Source organism: Acanthochromis polyacanthus, chromosome 11, assembly GCF_021347895.1.
Source record: "Acanthochromis polyacanthus isolate Apoly-LR-REF ecotype Palm Island chromosome 11, KAUST_Apoly_ChrSc, whole genome shotgun sequence".
NCBI classification, from domain to species: Eukaryota; Metazoa; Chordata; class Actinopteri; family Pomacentridae; genus Acanthochromis; species Acanthochromis polyacanthus.
Window position 1 is genome coordinate 2879858 of NC_067123.1, and position 16047 is coordinate 2895904.

The 16047-nt window shown below is 39.0% G+C and overlaps 1 protein-coding gene across 1 annotated transcript in view; it reads right to left on the minus strand.

The window, feature by feature from the left end:
* myo1g (myosin IG) overlaps nucleotides 1–16047 on the minus strand; it is a 64399-nt gene that overhangs the window by 24750 nt on the left and 23602 nt on the right. The window contains exons 13-18 of the mRNA XM_051955656.1: nucleotides 12445–12519; nucleotides 12199–12331; nucleotides 6409–6575; nucleotides 5241–5448; nucleotides 3924–4147; nucleotides 2177–2321 (exon numbers count right to left, since the gene is read on the minus strand). Coding sequence (XP_051811616.1) covers nucleotides 2177–2321; nucleotides 3924–4147; nucleotides 5241–5448; nucleotides 6409–6575; nucleotides 12199–12331; nucleotides 12445–12519 — 952 coding nt within the window. The remainder of the gene's footprint in view (nucleotides 1–2176; nucleotides 2322–3923; nucleotides 4148–5240; nucleotides 5449–6408; nucleotides 6576–12198; nucleotides 12332–12444; nucleotides 12520–16047) is intronic.

Sequence of the window (16047 nt, forward strand, 5' to 3'; positions counted from 1 at the left end):
TATTTTAATTATCTAATTTATTCTTTATTTTTGGTTTCTAACTTTAACCCTCCATCTTATTCTTCAACTTTCAAACTGCCTAGTTCTTGTTTGATGTGAATCTAGCTATTAATTATGCAGTTAATCATAATTTAATATTTATTTGAAGTGACTGCTCTGACGTCTGTGTTTGTTGTTTTGACCGTTTGTTCTTCAGGCTGCTGTAAATAAAGTTATTATCTATTATCTATTGATTATGGGCTGCTCTGACCCCTGCATGGTGGCTGGATGTTCAGTAAACCTGATAAATGATGCAGATAAGGACAGATGGTGAATAACGGCTTAAATGTGAGAATAAACGACGTCCTGTTCCGCCTGACAATCGTCCCTCTTTCTCCTGATTTTCTCCGTGATGCTCTCAGATGTTTGATCTTAGCTGCTCGTCTCCACGGCTCATCGTGGAGTTAAAGCCGATCACATGCAGCCTGGAGGCGGCCGGCGAGTCACGGGCTGCCCGGAGGCGACTCTGAGGCTGAGATTAGCGGCTGAAGGAGGCGACTGGTTAAAGACGCCTCTGTTCATGTGTTCATGTGTTCACCGTCACGTGCACCACATACGTGCACAACAACACATCCATACACTGAGGCTCATTCAGGTCGCTGCTCAGTAAAGCAGCGTTCAGTCAGTGTGCAGTTAATGAGGACAGAAGAGGAAAAATAAACTAAAATAACATTTAAAAGGTTTCTACACAACCAGGATTAAAGGAACTGAAGGTCAACTTTAACTACTTTAGAGCAACTTTAGCTAATATAGAGCAACTTTAACTACTATAGAGCAACTTTAACCAATGTAGAGCAACTTTAACTACTATAGAGAAACTTTAACTAATATAGAGCAACTTTAACTACTATAGAGCAACTTTAATATAGAACAACTTTAATATAGAGCAACTTTAACAAATATAGAGCAACTTTAACTAATATAGAGCAACTTTAATAGAGAGCAACTTTGACTAATGTAGAACAACTTTAACTACTATAGAACAACTTTAATATAGAACAACTTTAATATAGAGCAACTTTAACAAATATAGAGCAACTTTAACTACTTTAGAGCAACTTTAGCTAATATAGAGCAACTTTAACTACTTTAGAGCAACTTTAGCTAATATAGAGCAACTTTAACTACGATAGAGCAACTTTAGCTAATATAGAGCAACTTTAACTACTATAGAGCAACTTTAGCTAATATAGAGCAACTTTAACTACTATAGAGCAACTTTAGCTAATATAGAGCAACTTTAACTACTATAGAGCAACTTTAATATAGAACAACTTTAATATAGAGCAACTTTAACAAATATAGAGCAACTTTAACTAATATAGAGCAACTTTAATAGAGAGCAACTTTGACTAATGTAGAACAACTTTAACTACTATAGAACAACTTTAATATAGAGCAACTTTAACAAATATAGAGCAACTTTAACTAATATAGAGCAACTTTAACTAATATAGAGCAACTTTAGCTGATGTAGAGCAACTTTAATATAGACTAACTTTAACAAATATAGAGCAACTTTAACTAATACAGAGCAACTTTAACTACTATAGAACAACTTTAATATAGAGCAACTTTAATATAGAGCAACTTTAACTAATATAGAGCAACTTTAACTGATGTACAGCAACTTTAATGTAGAGCAACTTTAATAGAGAGCAACTTTAATTCATCTACACTACTGTTCAATAGTTTGGGGTCACTTAGAAATGTTATTTTTGAAAGAAAAGCAGTTTTTCTAAAAGAAGATAACATTGTACACGGCCGTGTGCATTTTTAGGAAACTTTCAGCTGTTTTTGAGTCAAATCTGGTTCTAGTTTGACTCAAAAATTGTAGTTCTAAAAACTAAATCAAGTCGAGCCCCTGACACCACTAAGGAACATTTGGAACAACAGTTAAGTTGATCAGACCCAACAATATTATACATCATAAGTTTACTGTAAAAGTTAAGCATAAGGTTAAATCCCTACAGTTTACATATTATATACATTTATCAGATTAAATATTATGGTATATTTAAATATTTGCAATTTAAATGTCATGCAAATACAAAATTACGTGTAAGTTTAAGACCCTACAGTATTCCACTTTACACAGGTTTATCCAGACTCCAGCTGATCCAGGTGTTGTCCTTACGTTAGCCAGGTAATCCCTCTCCCAGGCCCGGCCGACCCCCCAGTCCTTCCTCTCTCCACTCAGAGCCGTCAGAGCCGAGACTTTGGCCCGAACCTCCAGCATGTCGGACGGAGGGATGTTCTTCACGATCTGCCTCGCCCACCACCTGGCAGCAGGAGACAACAGGGAGGGCTTTTATTTTGAAGGTGCAGATAAGGGAGGACTTTTATTTCCAAAAACTGTAAATAATATTCACATCAAAGTTTGGGATTTTTTGAATAGCAGTTTGTTTTGTACAATGTGTGTCTATAAAATAAGACTGTTTTACTCTTTTTGTTTTTTTCAACCATTTTGTTCCTAAAATCAAAACTGATTTCTAAATATAGGAATAAAGTAAAAAAATATATATTTTTATTTCTGTATTAAAAATGAATTTGATTAGATCACATAATCTAAAATATATTTTAAATAATTTTAATTCTATATTCAAAACTGATTTCTCAATATTAGGAATAACATAAAATAAAATAAAATATATTTTTATTTCAATATTAAAAATTGATTTCTGAAGGAGGAATAACAGAAATAATATATAAGAAAAAAATACAACCTTTTTATTCCTATATTCAAAACTGAATTTCTTAAAATATAGGAATAAAGTGAAATAGTATAAAATTATTTTAGAAAACATTTATTTCTATAATCAGAACGGATTTCTAAATATAGGAATAAATTAAAATATTAAAAATTATTTCCTTTCTATATTTAAAACATTAAATACATAACAATGAATTCAAACTATATTATTGTTATATTTAAAACAACTTATATATCTATAAAATAACATAAAATATTAACAAAAGCATTTTATTTCTATACTAAGACAAAACCATTTTAATCCATGATCAGAATTTACTTCTGATTCATCAAATCATTTTAAAATAAATGTTTTTCTATATTCAAATCTGATAATATAAAATATATATTTTAAAAGTATTCTATTTCTGTATTGAAATCCTATTTTTCAATATAGGAGTAATATATTAAAATGAAATACTAAGATTAAACCATTTTAATCCTACAGTCACAACTCATTTCTGAACTTAAGAATAATATAAAATAATAAAAATGTATTCTTTTTTCTAAATCTGATTTTTGATTTTATGGGAATGACATAAAATAATATAAAATTATTTTAAAAACACATTTATTTCTGTAATGACAACTGATTCTAAATAATATAAAATAAAACCATTTAATTCTTATACTCAAAGCTGATATCTGAATCCATCCATCCATCCTCTATACACCGTTTTATCCTCACCAGGGTCATGGGGGGTGCTGGAGTCTATCCCAGCTGACTCGGGTGAAGGCAGGGGACACCCTGGACAGGTCACCAGTCTGTCACAGGGCTACATATACAGACACACAATCACACTCACATTCACACCTACGGACAATTTAGAGTAACCAATTAACCTCAGCATGTTTTTGGACTGTGGGAGGAAGCCGGAGCACCCGGAGAAAACCCACGCATGCACAGGGAGAACATGCAAACTCCATGCAGAAAGATCCCAGGCCGGGATTTGAACCGGGGATCTTCTTGCTACAAGGCGAGACTGCTAACCACTAGCCCACTCTGCAGCCCTATCTGAATTCAGTGTTGATCTAAAATAATCTAAAATCATTTTAAAAACACATTTATTCCTGTAATGACGGCTGATTTCTGTACATGTATGACCAGACGTCCGTGTTCTGACTGTCTGACCTGCGGTGCAGCATCACTGTGATGTTGTGGAACTGAGACAGAGCTGCCGGTGGCGTCGGCCAATCAACGCTCTTCCCGTAGTCGGCCGTCGTCCGGACGCCGGCGAAGCGACGCTCCACCTCCCAAAAATGAGCTTTGACCTTAAAACGCTTGTAGGCCCCCATGATGGTGTAGACCGCCCTCATCCTACGACACCTGCTGCGGCCCAGCGCACCACGCCACACCTGCAGGACACACGGGAACATGTTAAAGACACGGAGAAGAATGGGAACATGATAAAGACACGGAGAAGAATGGGAACATGTTAAAGACACGGAGAAGAATGGGAACATGTTAAAGACACGGAGAAGAATGGGAACATGTTAAAGACACGGAGAAGAATGGGAACATGATAAAGACACGGAGAAGAATGGGAACATGTTAAAGACACGGAGAAGAATGGGAACATGTTAAAGACACGGAGAAGAATGGGAACATGATAAAGACACGGAGAAGAATGGGAACATGTTAAAGACACGGAGAAGAATGGGAACATGATAAAGACACGGAGAAGAATGGGAACATGTTAAAGACACGGAGAAGAATGGGAACATGATAAAGACACGGAGAAGAATGGGAACATGATAAAGACACGGAGAAGAATGGGAACATGATAAAGACACGGAGAAGAATGGGAACATGATAAAGACACGGAGAAGAATGGGAACATGTTAAAGACACGGAGAAGAATGGGAACATGATAAAGACACGGAGAAGAATGGGAACATGATAAAGACACGGAGAAGAATGGGAACATGATAAAGACACGGAGAAGAATGGGAACATGATAAAGACACATGAAGAACAAGAACAAGTTAAAGACATGAAGAACAGGAACATGTTAAGGACACGCCTCAGTAGACCAGAGACAGAGCAGTGATCCGTGTTTCATGGAGTTGGAGACGTGATCGACTTTAACACGTCTGAACCCTGGATCTCATTAATTATCTCCATTATCGTCACAGGAAGTTCAGATTGAAGCTGGCAGATGAATTTCAGTCGAACACGACCAGGAGATACAGATTCATGAGAAGAAACCGGTGGAAATATGATCCTGGTGATTAAGTGCAGCACGAGATCTGATCAGGATGTTTATCTGTCAGATGAATGCATTCCCTTCAAAATAAAAGCATACATTTCCAAACAGCCACAGAGTTTAAAGGTTCATCTTCTCAGATCAGCTTCATGTGGTTAAATATTGATTACAGCAGGATGACAGTAAATAAAAAGCCGTTTTATTCTGTTCCACAGTAAATCTGAATCCGTGTGTTGCCTGACCTTCTGCAGGAACAGAACCAGGATGGGGATGAGGGCGGCCCTCTCCTGCTCCAGGCTGAACAGGGATCTCGGCGTTCGTACGAACAGCTTGGTGTGTCCGTACGCCACGTCGTCCTGGAAACCGTGCTGGGTGACGATGGCCTCCACGGCCTCCCGGTCGGAGCCCATCAGGTGGTTGGGCCAGGTGTACTCACAGGTCATCTTATACCTGTGCAACGAGAGCAGGAGGTCTGTAAGGAGCTGCTGCTTTATCAGTGGAAGGAAGAGCTGTTATCTGAAAATACTGGCTTAGTTTTTACTAACTACATTAATAAGTTCCCACTGAAGCTAAATAGTTCATTTGAAATCAATAAGTGCTGCCTCAGCCTGCATGATGTTTAAATATATTACATTTTAAATTCATTTCCCACACTGATTTCAACATAAGCTGGGCTGCAGCCTGTAATTGATAAAAAACTTAAAATTTTAAATTTATTTGTGAACGTCAAATAGCGGCTTCTGAGTGTGCAACAATTTTGACAATTTCTTTGAAAGTTTTATTATATTTTACAACAATTTTAAAGAGAATAAACTTGTTTTTTCAGAACTAAACTCATACAAATGTTTAAATACATTTTCAGATTCAAAAATTGCAGAAAATGTAAATTATGATAGTTAAGGCACTTTACTGTTTTATTTAATACATTTATTTTAAATTTTACTCTGTAATGACTGTCCATCTATCTAACTAACACTGCTGATGTTAAAGATGGATATTTTGGAATATTTACGCTCTTCTTTAACGTATTAACCATAAACTCAGGCAGTTTCTGAGCCTGTTTTATTTATTTTTTTGCTTCTTCATTGTTGTTCATTTTTCACTGCAGGTTTGAGTCCTGCATCCCTTTGGGAACACAACGGAGCAATTTGTTTATTTTTTATTATACTAAATTATAATAAAAACCTGGGATCAACACGTACAACATCTTTACAGTTGTCCACCTGAGTTACCAACATGAAATACCTCATCCTACCGTCCACGCGTTTAGGGTCCCTTAGAAATGTCTGAAAGAAAAGCAGCTTTTTTTCCAATGAAGACAACATGAAATGAATGATAAATCCAGTGCAGGCATTGTTAATGTGGTACCCCTAGAAAAATCCAGACTTCCAGGTCTTCATGTGCTCTCACCGCTGCAGGAAGCGAGCGTACGGCTGCCTGTAGGCGAAGCCGGCCCGGCGGACCATCACGTTCTCCAGGAGGCCCAGGTACGCCACCTGGTGCTGGCAGCGAGCGTCGTCCAGCAGCACCGGAGACTTCATCTCGTTAGGTTTGATGCAGCGAACGTAGTAGGGCTCCTGAAACACAAACACATCAACTTTCAGTAAAGATGCTTTGACTTGCTGTAACAGATTTCCTCGGACAGCTGGTCTGGGCATCGGTTTGACTCACAGTCACATTAACAATGACAGATAAAAGCTACAACACAACAAACAGCACAAGAACACGAATAGAAAACATGTTTTCCTCCAAATCAAACCCCTCTGCGCCTCACGGTCCTCTACCTGCATCCAGAAACAGCCGATAAGAACACAGAGGCTTAAAATCACTTAAAAATATGCCCAAATTTTCCAGTTTGTATCAGCCAGAATCTGGAAAAAAAATACTAAAATTCTGTGCTCTTTGGTGAAACTGTGATGGTACAAGTGCCTCAGCTGTGGCCAACAATCACATCATTAAAATTCAATGAATAAGTTATGTTTTACTGTGTGCAAACCGCAGTTTATTTCTCTTTTTCTGTACAGGGGTCTTTGGTTTATGACCTGCAGGGTTTCGTCGTTACATCAGAGCTGGTTACATGGAACTAGTTGGTGAGCAGAGCGGATGAATACGTCGTCATGTGTCGCTATCGGACGGCTTTGTTTCCACTCTCTGGTTGTACGCCACCTTGGATTGTGCTTCACTCACTAACTTTTTACCTTCATTATGGCTCCCAAGTGGAAGTCAGACTCTTCTGATACTTCCAAGAAAAGGAAAGCCGTCTCCATGGAAGTGAGATTAGACAGACTAAAACACTCAGGTTGTCAAAACAATGAAACATATTCTGACATCTTCTTGTAAAATGATTCATACATGCATGAAAGTCATTGGTACTCATGACATTAAATTAAGAACTGATCGATATCGTGATGCACGCTTTGCCGGAGTTCTGACTTACGATGAAAACTGACTTACGATGAAAACTGACTTACGATAATCTATTAGGTCACGTGATCCGGTATCCGTACATAACGTACACATGCAGAACACACACCTGTACTCAGAGGAAGGTCATTTAGTTTGTGGGTTCATCTGTATTAAATGGACACATTCTATGCTGCTGTGATTTCTGATCATCAATAAATTAACTAATAAATAAATGCTGCATTTCTGACATATGGGGGAATGAGCAGCCTTGGAGGAGGACTGATCTCTGAGGGCTTTTCTAGTTTTATAAATCTATTTTTTAATATATATTTAGAGTGTCCATACCCCTCTCTTTACAGTGGATCATCATTCTGCTTTTTGTTGTCTTGTTTTCTGTGTGATGACAATTAAATCTTATCTGACGTAAAACTGTTTGTTCTTCCTGTAAAATGGACTTAAAGCAAAAAGAAACCATTTTTCCACATATTTTTCACTTCACTCTTGTTTTATCACCTGCACAAACTTGCGTCCATCTTCTCGTTTTCCTCACTGCTGTGTGAGAAAATAAACTGAGCTCAGCCTGTAAACTGTCGCCGAGCTGCTACACTAGTGGACCGAGTTCAGTGACCTTAATCAGAGGATTTCTACAGACAGCTGAGCCTCACAACAACATCCAGCCAGGAGCTTATTAACAGCACAGCGAACGCCAACACTGAAGACAGAGACCCTGAACCTCGACAGGATCCTCTGAGGACACGACGTCCTGACAAAGAACTCCATCTGCCTCCACTGTCTGAAAGCGTCCGTCCATGAAAGACCAAGAAGATGGAACAAAGTCAGCAGTTCCTGACATCCATCTTATCAGTGATAGAACGTCCTGACCGAATTCTTTATACCCCAAATAAATCCAAGATATTTAATATCTGATAACATTTTCCAGATAATACAGAGTTGAAGTACATTAAATGTATCAAAATCAAATGTAGCCTTAGAGGGTAAATGTAGTGTCAGAGGGTAAATGTAGTGTTAGAGGGTAAATGTAGTGTTAGAGGGTAAATGTAGTGTTAGAGGGTAAATGTAGCGTTAGAGGGTAAATGTGGCATTAGAGGGTAAATGTAGCCTTAGAGGGTAAATGTAGCCTTAGAGGGTAAATGTAGCATTAGAGGGTAAATGTAGCATTAGAGGGTAAATGTAGCATTAGAGGGTAAATGTAGCCTTAGAGGGTAAATGTAGCATTAGAAGGTAAATGTAGCCTTAGAGGGTAAATGTAGCATTAGAGGGTAAATGTAGCCTTAGAGGGTAAATGTAGCATTAGAGGGTAAATGTAGCATTAGAGGGTAAATGTAGCCTGAGAGGGTAAATGTAGCATTAGAGGGTAAATGTAGCCTTAGAGGGTAAATGTAGCATTAGAGGGTAAATGTAGCATTAGAGGGTAAATGTAGCCTTAGAGGGTAAATGTAGCATTAGAGGGTAAATGTAGCATTAGAAGGTAAATGTAGCCTTAGAGGGTAAATGTAGCATTAGAGGGTAAATGTAGCCTTAGAGGGTAAATGTAGCATTAGAGGGTAAATGTAGCCTTAGAGGGTAAATGTAACATTAGAGAGTAAATGTAGCCTGAGAGGGTAAATGTAGCCTTAGAGGGTAAATGTAGCCTTAGAGAGTAAATGTAGCCTTAGAGGGTAAATGTAGCATTAGAGGGTAAATGTAGCCTTAGAGGGTAAATGTAACATTAGAGAGTAAATGTAGCCTTAGAGGGTAAATGTAACATTAGAGAGTAAATGTAACATTAGAGGGTAAATGTAGCCTGAGAGGGTAAATGTAGCCTGAGAGGGTAAATGTAGCGTTAGAGGGTAAATGTAGCGTTAGAGGGTAAATGTAGCATTAGAGGGTAAATGTAGCATTAGAAGGTAAATGTAGCCTTAGAGGGTAAATGTAGCATTAGAGGGTAAATGTAGCATTAGAGAGTAAATGTAGCCTGAGAGGGTAAATGTAACATTAGAGAGTAAATGTAGCATTAGAGAGTAAATGTAGCATTAGAGGGTAAATGTAGCGTGAGAGGGTAAATGTAGCATTAGAGGGTAAATGTAGCCTTAGAGGGTAAATGTAACATTAGAGAGTAAATGTAGCCTGAGAGGGTAAATGTAGCGTTAGAGAGTAAATGTAGCCTTAGAGGGTAAATGTAACATTAGAGAGTAAATGTAGCCTTAGAGGGTAAATGTAGCATTAGAGGGTAAATGTAGCATTAGAAGGTAAATGTAGCCTTAGAGGGTAAATGTAGCATTAGAGGGTAAACGTAACATTAGAGAGTAAATGTAGCCTGAGAGGGTAAATGTAGCGTTAGAGAGTAAATGTAGCCTCAGAGGGTAAATGTAGCATTAGAGGGTAAATGTAGCATTAGAAGGTAAATGTAGCCTTAGAGGGTAAATGTAGCATTAGAGGGTAAATGTAACATTAGAGAGTAAATGTAGCCTGAGAGGGTAAATGTAACATTAGAGAGTAAATGTAGCATTAGAGAGTAAATGTAGCCTTAGAGGGTAAATGTAGCGTGAGAGGGTAAATGTAGCATTAGAGGGTAAATGTAGCCTTAGAGGGTAAATGTAACATTAGAGAGTAAATGTAGCCTGAGAGGGTAAATGTAGCGTTAGAGAGTAAATGTAGCCTTAGAGGGTAAATGTAACATTAGAGAGTAAATGTAGCCTTAGAGGGTAAATGTAGCATTAGAGGGTAAATGTAGCATTAGAAGGTAAATGTAGCCTTAGAGGGTAAATGTAGCATTAGAGGGTAAATGTAACATTAGAGAGTAAATGTAGCCTGAGAGGGTAAATGTAGCGTTAGAGAGTAAATGTAGCCTTAGAGGGTAAATGTAGCATTAGAAGGTAAATGTAGCCTTAGAGGGTAAATGTAGCCTTAGAGGGTAAATGTAGCATTAGAGGGTAAATGTAGCATTAGAGGGTAAATGTAACATTAGAGAGTAAATGTAGCCTGAGAGGGTAAATGTAACATTAGAGAGTAAATGTAGCATTAGAGAGTAAATGTAGCCTTAGAGGGTAAATGTAGCGTGAGAGGGTAAATGTAGCATTAGAGGGTAAATGTAGCCTTAGAGGGTAAATGTAGCCTTAGAGGGTAAATGTAGCGTTAGAGGGTAAATGTAGCGTTAGAGGGTAAATGTAGCCTTAGAGGGTAAATGTAGCCTTAGAGGGTAAATGTAGCGTTAGAGGGTAAATGTAGCCTTAGAGGGTAAATGTAGCGTTAGAGGGTAAATGTAGCATTAGAGGGTAAATGTAGCGTTAGAGGGTAAATGTAGCATTAGAGGGTAAATGTAACATTAGAGAGTAAATGTAGCATTAGAGAGTAAATGTAGCCTTAGAGGGTAAATGTAGCATTAGAGGGTAAATGTAGCATTAGAGGGTAAATGTAGCATTAGAGGGTAAATGTAGCGTTAGAGGGTAAATGTAGCGTTAGAGGGTAAATGTAGCATTAGAGGGTAAATGTAGCTTTAGAGGGTAAATGTAGCGTTAGAGGGTAAATGTAGTGTTAGAGGGTAAATGTAGTGTTAGAGGGTAAATGATTGATAATTAGCATCCGTAGCATCTTGTCACTAATCATGTTCTCCCTTTCTGACACTTGTCCGACCAGGTAAAACGCCCCTGAATGTGATTCTGATCTTTCAGGTTGGATGAGAACATCCTCCATCAGGTGTCTTTCTATTCTTAGCTCCACTCAGCTGTGATTTGAGGAAACTGTTTGTGAGGCTGCAGGTGCTTCGGCTGCTGAAGGAAGGAAATGTTTCGTCTGGGGAGTTTCCTTCACTTCACCTCTGAGGTCTCCTGACAGCAGGACATCCCAGAATAACCACAGAAATGTCAGACCTCAGTCAGCTGGATGAGGCCAGCGGAGGTGAGCAGCACATTCTGACACCACAAAGAGCACAGCGCCACCTACATGTTTGATGAAGCGATGCTGCTCAGACACATTCAGCTTTACGGGAACCAGAAATGCTGCTGGATGGAGACAGCAGAAGAACTGAACCATCACACAGAAATGTCAGCAAAAAGCTGGAACTGGATTTGAGTTTACACATATTCTGTCTGAACACTGAATTACAGTAATTATTCAATTGGTAGACTAGAAACTTGACTAAAGTTACAAAATTTCTCTCCAAAACTAACTGCATGTATGTCAAAATGACAGAAAATGAGTCCAAAACTATAAAACCAGCTTAAAATCTGACAACAATAGTTCAAAAATTCTCAAAATAGCTCAGAACATTGTCTAAAATGGTCCAAAAATGGTCCAAAATTACTTAAATGTTGCTGAAAGTGAGTCCAAAACTATAAAACTGGCTTAAAATCTGACAAAAATGGCTGAAACATTCTCAAAGTGAGCCAACAGTTCTCCAAAATGGCCCAAAAATGACTCGAAAATTCTCCAAAAAGCTCAGAAAATTGCCAAAAATGGCTTAAAAATGGTCCTGAATGTCTCAGTATTTTACAGAAATAACACTAAAGTCTTCAAAATGACTTGAACCTGTACAAGAATGATTGGAAATTTTTAAAAACTTCACTTAAAGACTCTGAGTTTGTCAATATATAGTTTCACAGTTTTTCCCAATACACAATAACAATAATAATAATCAGTGCTTAATAAGTAAACGAAAGAACCAAAATGCCTGATTGTGTTTTCAGCGACACATTCAAGCTTTTCTCAGTCTCAACGCTACAAATCAAAGCCACAGCTTCCCCCTCGGAGGTCAGAAGAGGGAATCATAAGTTAATCACAGCAGGAACTACTGACCTTGCAGGCCAGTTTGTCAACCAAAGCCACAATGGAGTTCTTGAAGAGGGTGGCGGCGGTCAGAGGTCGCTTGGTGACCTCAGTGATGCTCAGCTGACCATCTGGCCACATCTCCTTCAGGACTGGGTTGGAACTACGAGGCCAGAGAAGGAGGGTAGAGAGCAGAAAAAGGACAGCCGTAAGTAGGCCAGCAGAAGAAACTCATTTATACACTTCACCCAGAAAAACACCGACTGTAGTTGGCACCTGTTGTACATAAGACGCTTGAAATCCTGGAAAAGAAGGTCCTTGTTCTTGTCCAAAAAGCCCTCGACGGAATATCTGAATGGAGAGGATAAGAAGTAGTTCAGGAGAAGGAGGGAGGATGCTAAAATTACAGAAAGTAGCACAGTTTGAATGAATCAGTCTGCAGGCGACGGATTAACACGCTGCTGAGTTCATCTACAGACCAGAAACACGGTCAAGTTCTGGAACTGGAGGTTCACCAGACCTAGACCAGTTCTGGGATGGCTTTGGACCTGGTTGTAGACTTGCTTTGCACTCGTTTTGGACCTGGTTGTGGACTAGTTTTGAACTGGTTTCAACTGTTCTTTAACTGTTTTATTGAAAGTCTTTAGCTTTGATTTTGGATAAGTTTTACAATTTTTCCTCTATCTGCTTTCAGACTTGGGTGTGGACTGGTTTTGGACTGGTTGAGACTGTGTTTGGCTTTGGTTTTGGACTGGTTTTAAACTTTTAATGGACTGCTTTCGGACTTAGTTTTGGATTGGTTTGTGGATTTGATTTTGTCCTGGTTTTGGACTGTTTTGTTCTGGTTTTGGACTGTTTTGTTCTGGTTTTGGACTGGTTTGTGGCTTTGGTTTTGGACTGGTTTGTGGCTTTGGTTTTGGACTGGTTTGTTCTGGTTTTGGACTGGTTTGTGGCTTTGGTTTTGGACTGGTTTGTTCTGGTTTTGGACTGGTTTGTGGCTTTGGTTTTGGACTGGTTTGTTCTGGTTTTGGACTGGTTTGTGGCTTTGGTTTTGGACTGGTTTGTTCTGGTTTTGGACTGGTTTGTGGCTTTGGTTTTGGACTGGCTTTGGACTGTTTTGGACTGGTTTTGGACTAGTATTTAGAGTGCCTGTGGCTTTGGTTTTGGACTGGTTTTGGACTGCTTTGGACTGGTATTTAGAGTGCCTGTAACTTTGGTTTTGGACTGGTTTTGGTCATAAAGAAAAGATCTAATCTCTGCCTTTTCTTCTGGTTTGGTTCAGATGCAGCATCAGTTCCATCAACCAGTCGAATGTCTGAACCTCAGTCACTGAAGGCTTCACCGCTTTAAACAGAATGCCTTTTATATGCAGAAAAACTGTAATAAAGAAATTTTCATACGAGTCAAAGCAGCAAACGAAGAATATAGAGTAAAATACTTCATTGTGTTACAGATATTTGCTGTTTTCACTGTTTTTTAACGTATTTTTCTGGTACTACCTCAAAGTTTCATATTTTTTGAATGGATTATTTTTTACAGTTTATAGCTGTAGGTTTGACTATAGCTTCAAAAGTGAAGAAGGTGAAGAGGCTTCTCGGATGAAGGTGAGAAAAAGAACGAAAACAGAAGACCAGGTGCTTCTTCCTGACGCTCTGAAGATTCGTACGATCTGAGAATGTAAACAGACGCATTTGAAAGGATTAGTGGGAGATCAGTGGTGGAAGGTTGAAGGTTGAAGAGTCCTTCAGAGGACTCATAGAGTCTTGGTGGCCTCCCTCTCTAGTCTCTCAGGTCTTGAGGACGTCCTGCTCTAGTCACATTTATTCATGTTCCATCTTCCTTCCATTCCTTAATGATGGATTTAACTGGACTCAGAGATCTTTAGGAACTTTAAATGTTCTTGTATCGTCCTCACTGATGCTCTTCAACAACCTTTCCTCAGAGTTTCTTGGTTCTTCAGTCTTCATGGTGAAGTTCTATCCAGGAGTTCTGATCCTTCACAGACTGGACCATCAGATCCAGAAGTCTTCATCCTCCACTCATTAATCATCTTTATTTCATTCATTTTGTTACTTTTAGCCTTAACGAGCAGCACTTTACAGTTTATATTTTTGATTAACTGACATTCGTAGAAATCTGTTGTCACTTTGGACTAAAAGAGTGTTTTTGTGAATTCTTGTCTAAAATATCAAATGAACAGACCATGATTTAGCGTTCAGAACCACTAAAATGAGAAACTTTCTAACATTTTAGTATCTGGAGCACCTTTAAACCGCCCTACTGCAGTAAATCAGCTTCCTCTCTCTCCTGGAGCTCTCCTTGGCCTCATAACAAACTGAAAACATGTCACATGTCGGCTGCACGTCTCTGACCGTGTCCTCGGCTGTCACATCTGGAGGCTAGCGATGACAGATGTGTCCTCTTGGCTCATGAAGCCACCTGACCTGGGAAAACTCACCACGAGAGGCAGAGTGTGAAGGAAGAGAGGGACACAACAACAAGGGCAGGACAGACAGCCGCCTCCAGAGACCAGGGCATCGTCACGGGGACCGATATTTATGTATGAAGGTCAGGGACGGGGCCGAGGACGAGGTGAGATCCAGAAGACGTCTCAGGCTGTGATACATCTCCCCTCAAAGTGCTGCATGTGCAGGTTGAAGCACTGCAGGGAATTCAGAGGCAGGTGAGGAAGGAGGAGGAAGTAGGTCAGCGCTGCGACGGTTCGCTGGTGAAAGGAGGCCGGCGGGCGCTGAGGACCAGGGTATATTTAGCCGGTCACGATCAGATCGGATGGGACAGGAGACGCTGCCACCAGGAAGCAGAAGACGAGAGGCGACAGCTCGGCTGGAGAGTCGAGGCCGAGAGACGGAGGAGGACATCTGTCAACAGCATGGAGGGACGGAGCTGCACCGACAGACCCTCAGAACCGAACGCACACGGGTCATTCCCACCCGTCACAAATAATCCATGTAGAATATCCTAAAACATGACGCTGTTGTGTAAATGTTCTTGTCCTGAGATTAAAACAAAAAAAATAGGAGAAAAGAATGTTTTGGACAAAATCTGAGCAGATCTTCACAAGTTTCAAGTCATTTTGGACCAATTTCGACTCGTTTCACACGCATTTTAGACCAATTCTTTTAATCATTTCTGGATGAATTTTGAATACTTTAGAACAAATTTCAAGTCATTTAGAAGTATCAGCTCATAATGGAAATATTTCAATGGATTTAGAATAATTGGACGTGCTTTGGACAAATTTTAAGTGGTTTTGGACGCGTTTCGAGTTGTACGTGTAATTTAGACAAATTTTTAATCATTTTGGATGAGATTTGTAGAGTTTCAAATCATTTTGGACTAATTGATTCAGACCCATTTTGGATGAATTTAAACTCATTTCATTTGAAGTGGCTTGTAAGGAGTAAAAGTTGCTCTAAATGAGTTAAAGTTGCTCTAAATGAGTTAAAGTTGCTCCATATTAGTTTAAAGTTGCCTCATTAAATATAAATTTGACATCCAACACATAAAAATATATTTTTGAGCATAAAAACTGAGCTCCCAGAATACAGCAGAGATCAGTCCATAAGATGACCACATTAGAAAGTCTTTTTTATTTTTCACAGATCAAAAATATTTCATGGTTTAAAAATGTCACTACTTTGAAGTCTTTTCATTTCTTACCATTTTTTCATGTTGATGTTTGAAAACGGGTCAGAACAGATTGGATTAGATCAGCTTCATGTTAATCATCAGTAATAACATCTGATTCTAATAAACAGTCGTATTAAACTGAGTCCAGCCTCAGTGAACCTTTCCTCTACTTCTTCTATCTGCTCACACAGACTCTCGATTGTTTCCTCCTCCTGTCCTCCTGACACA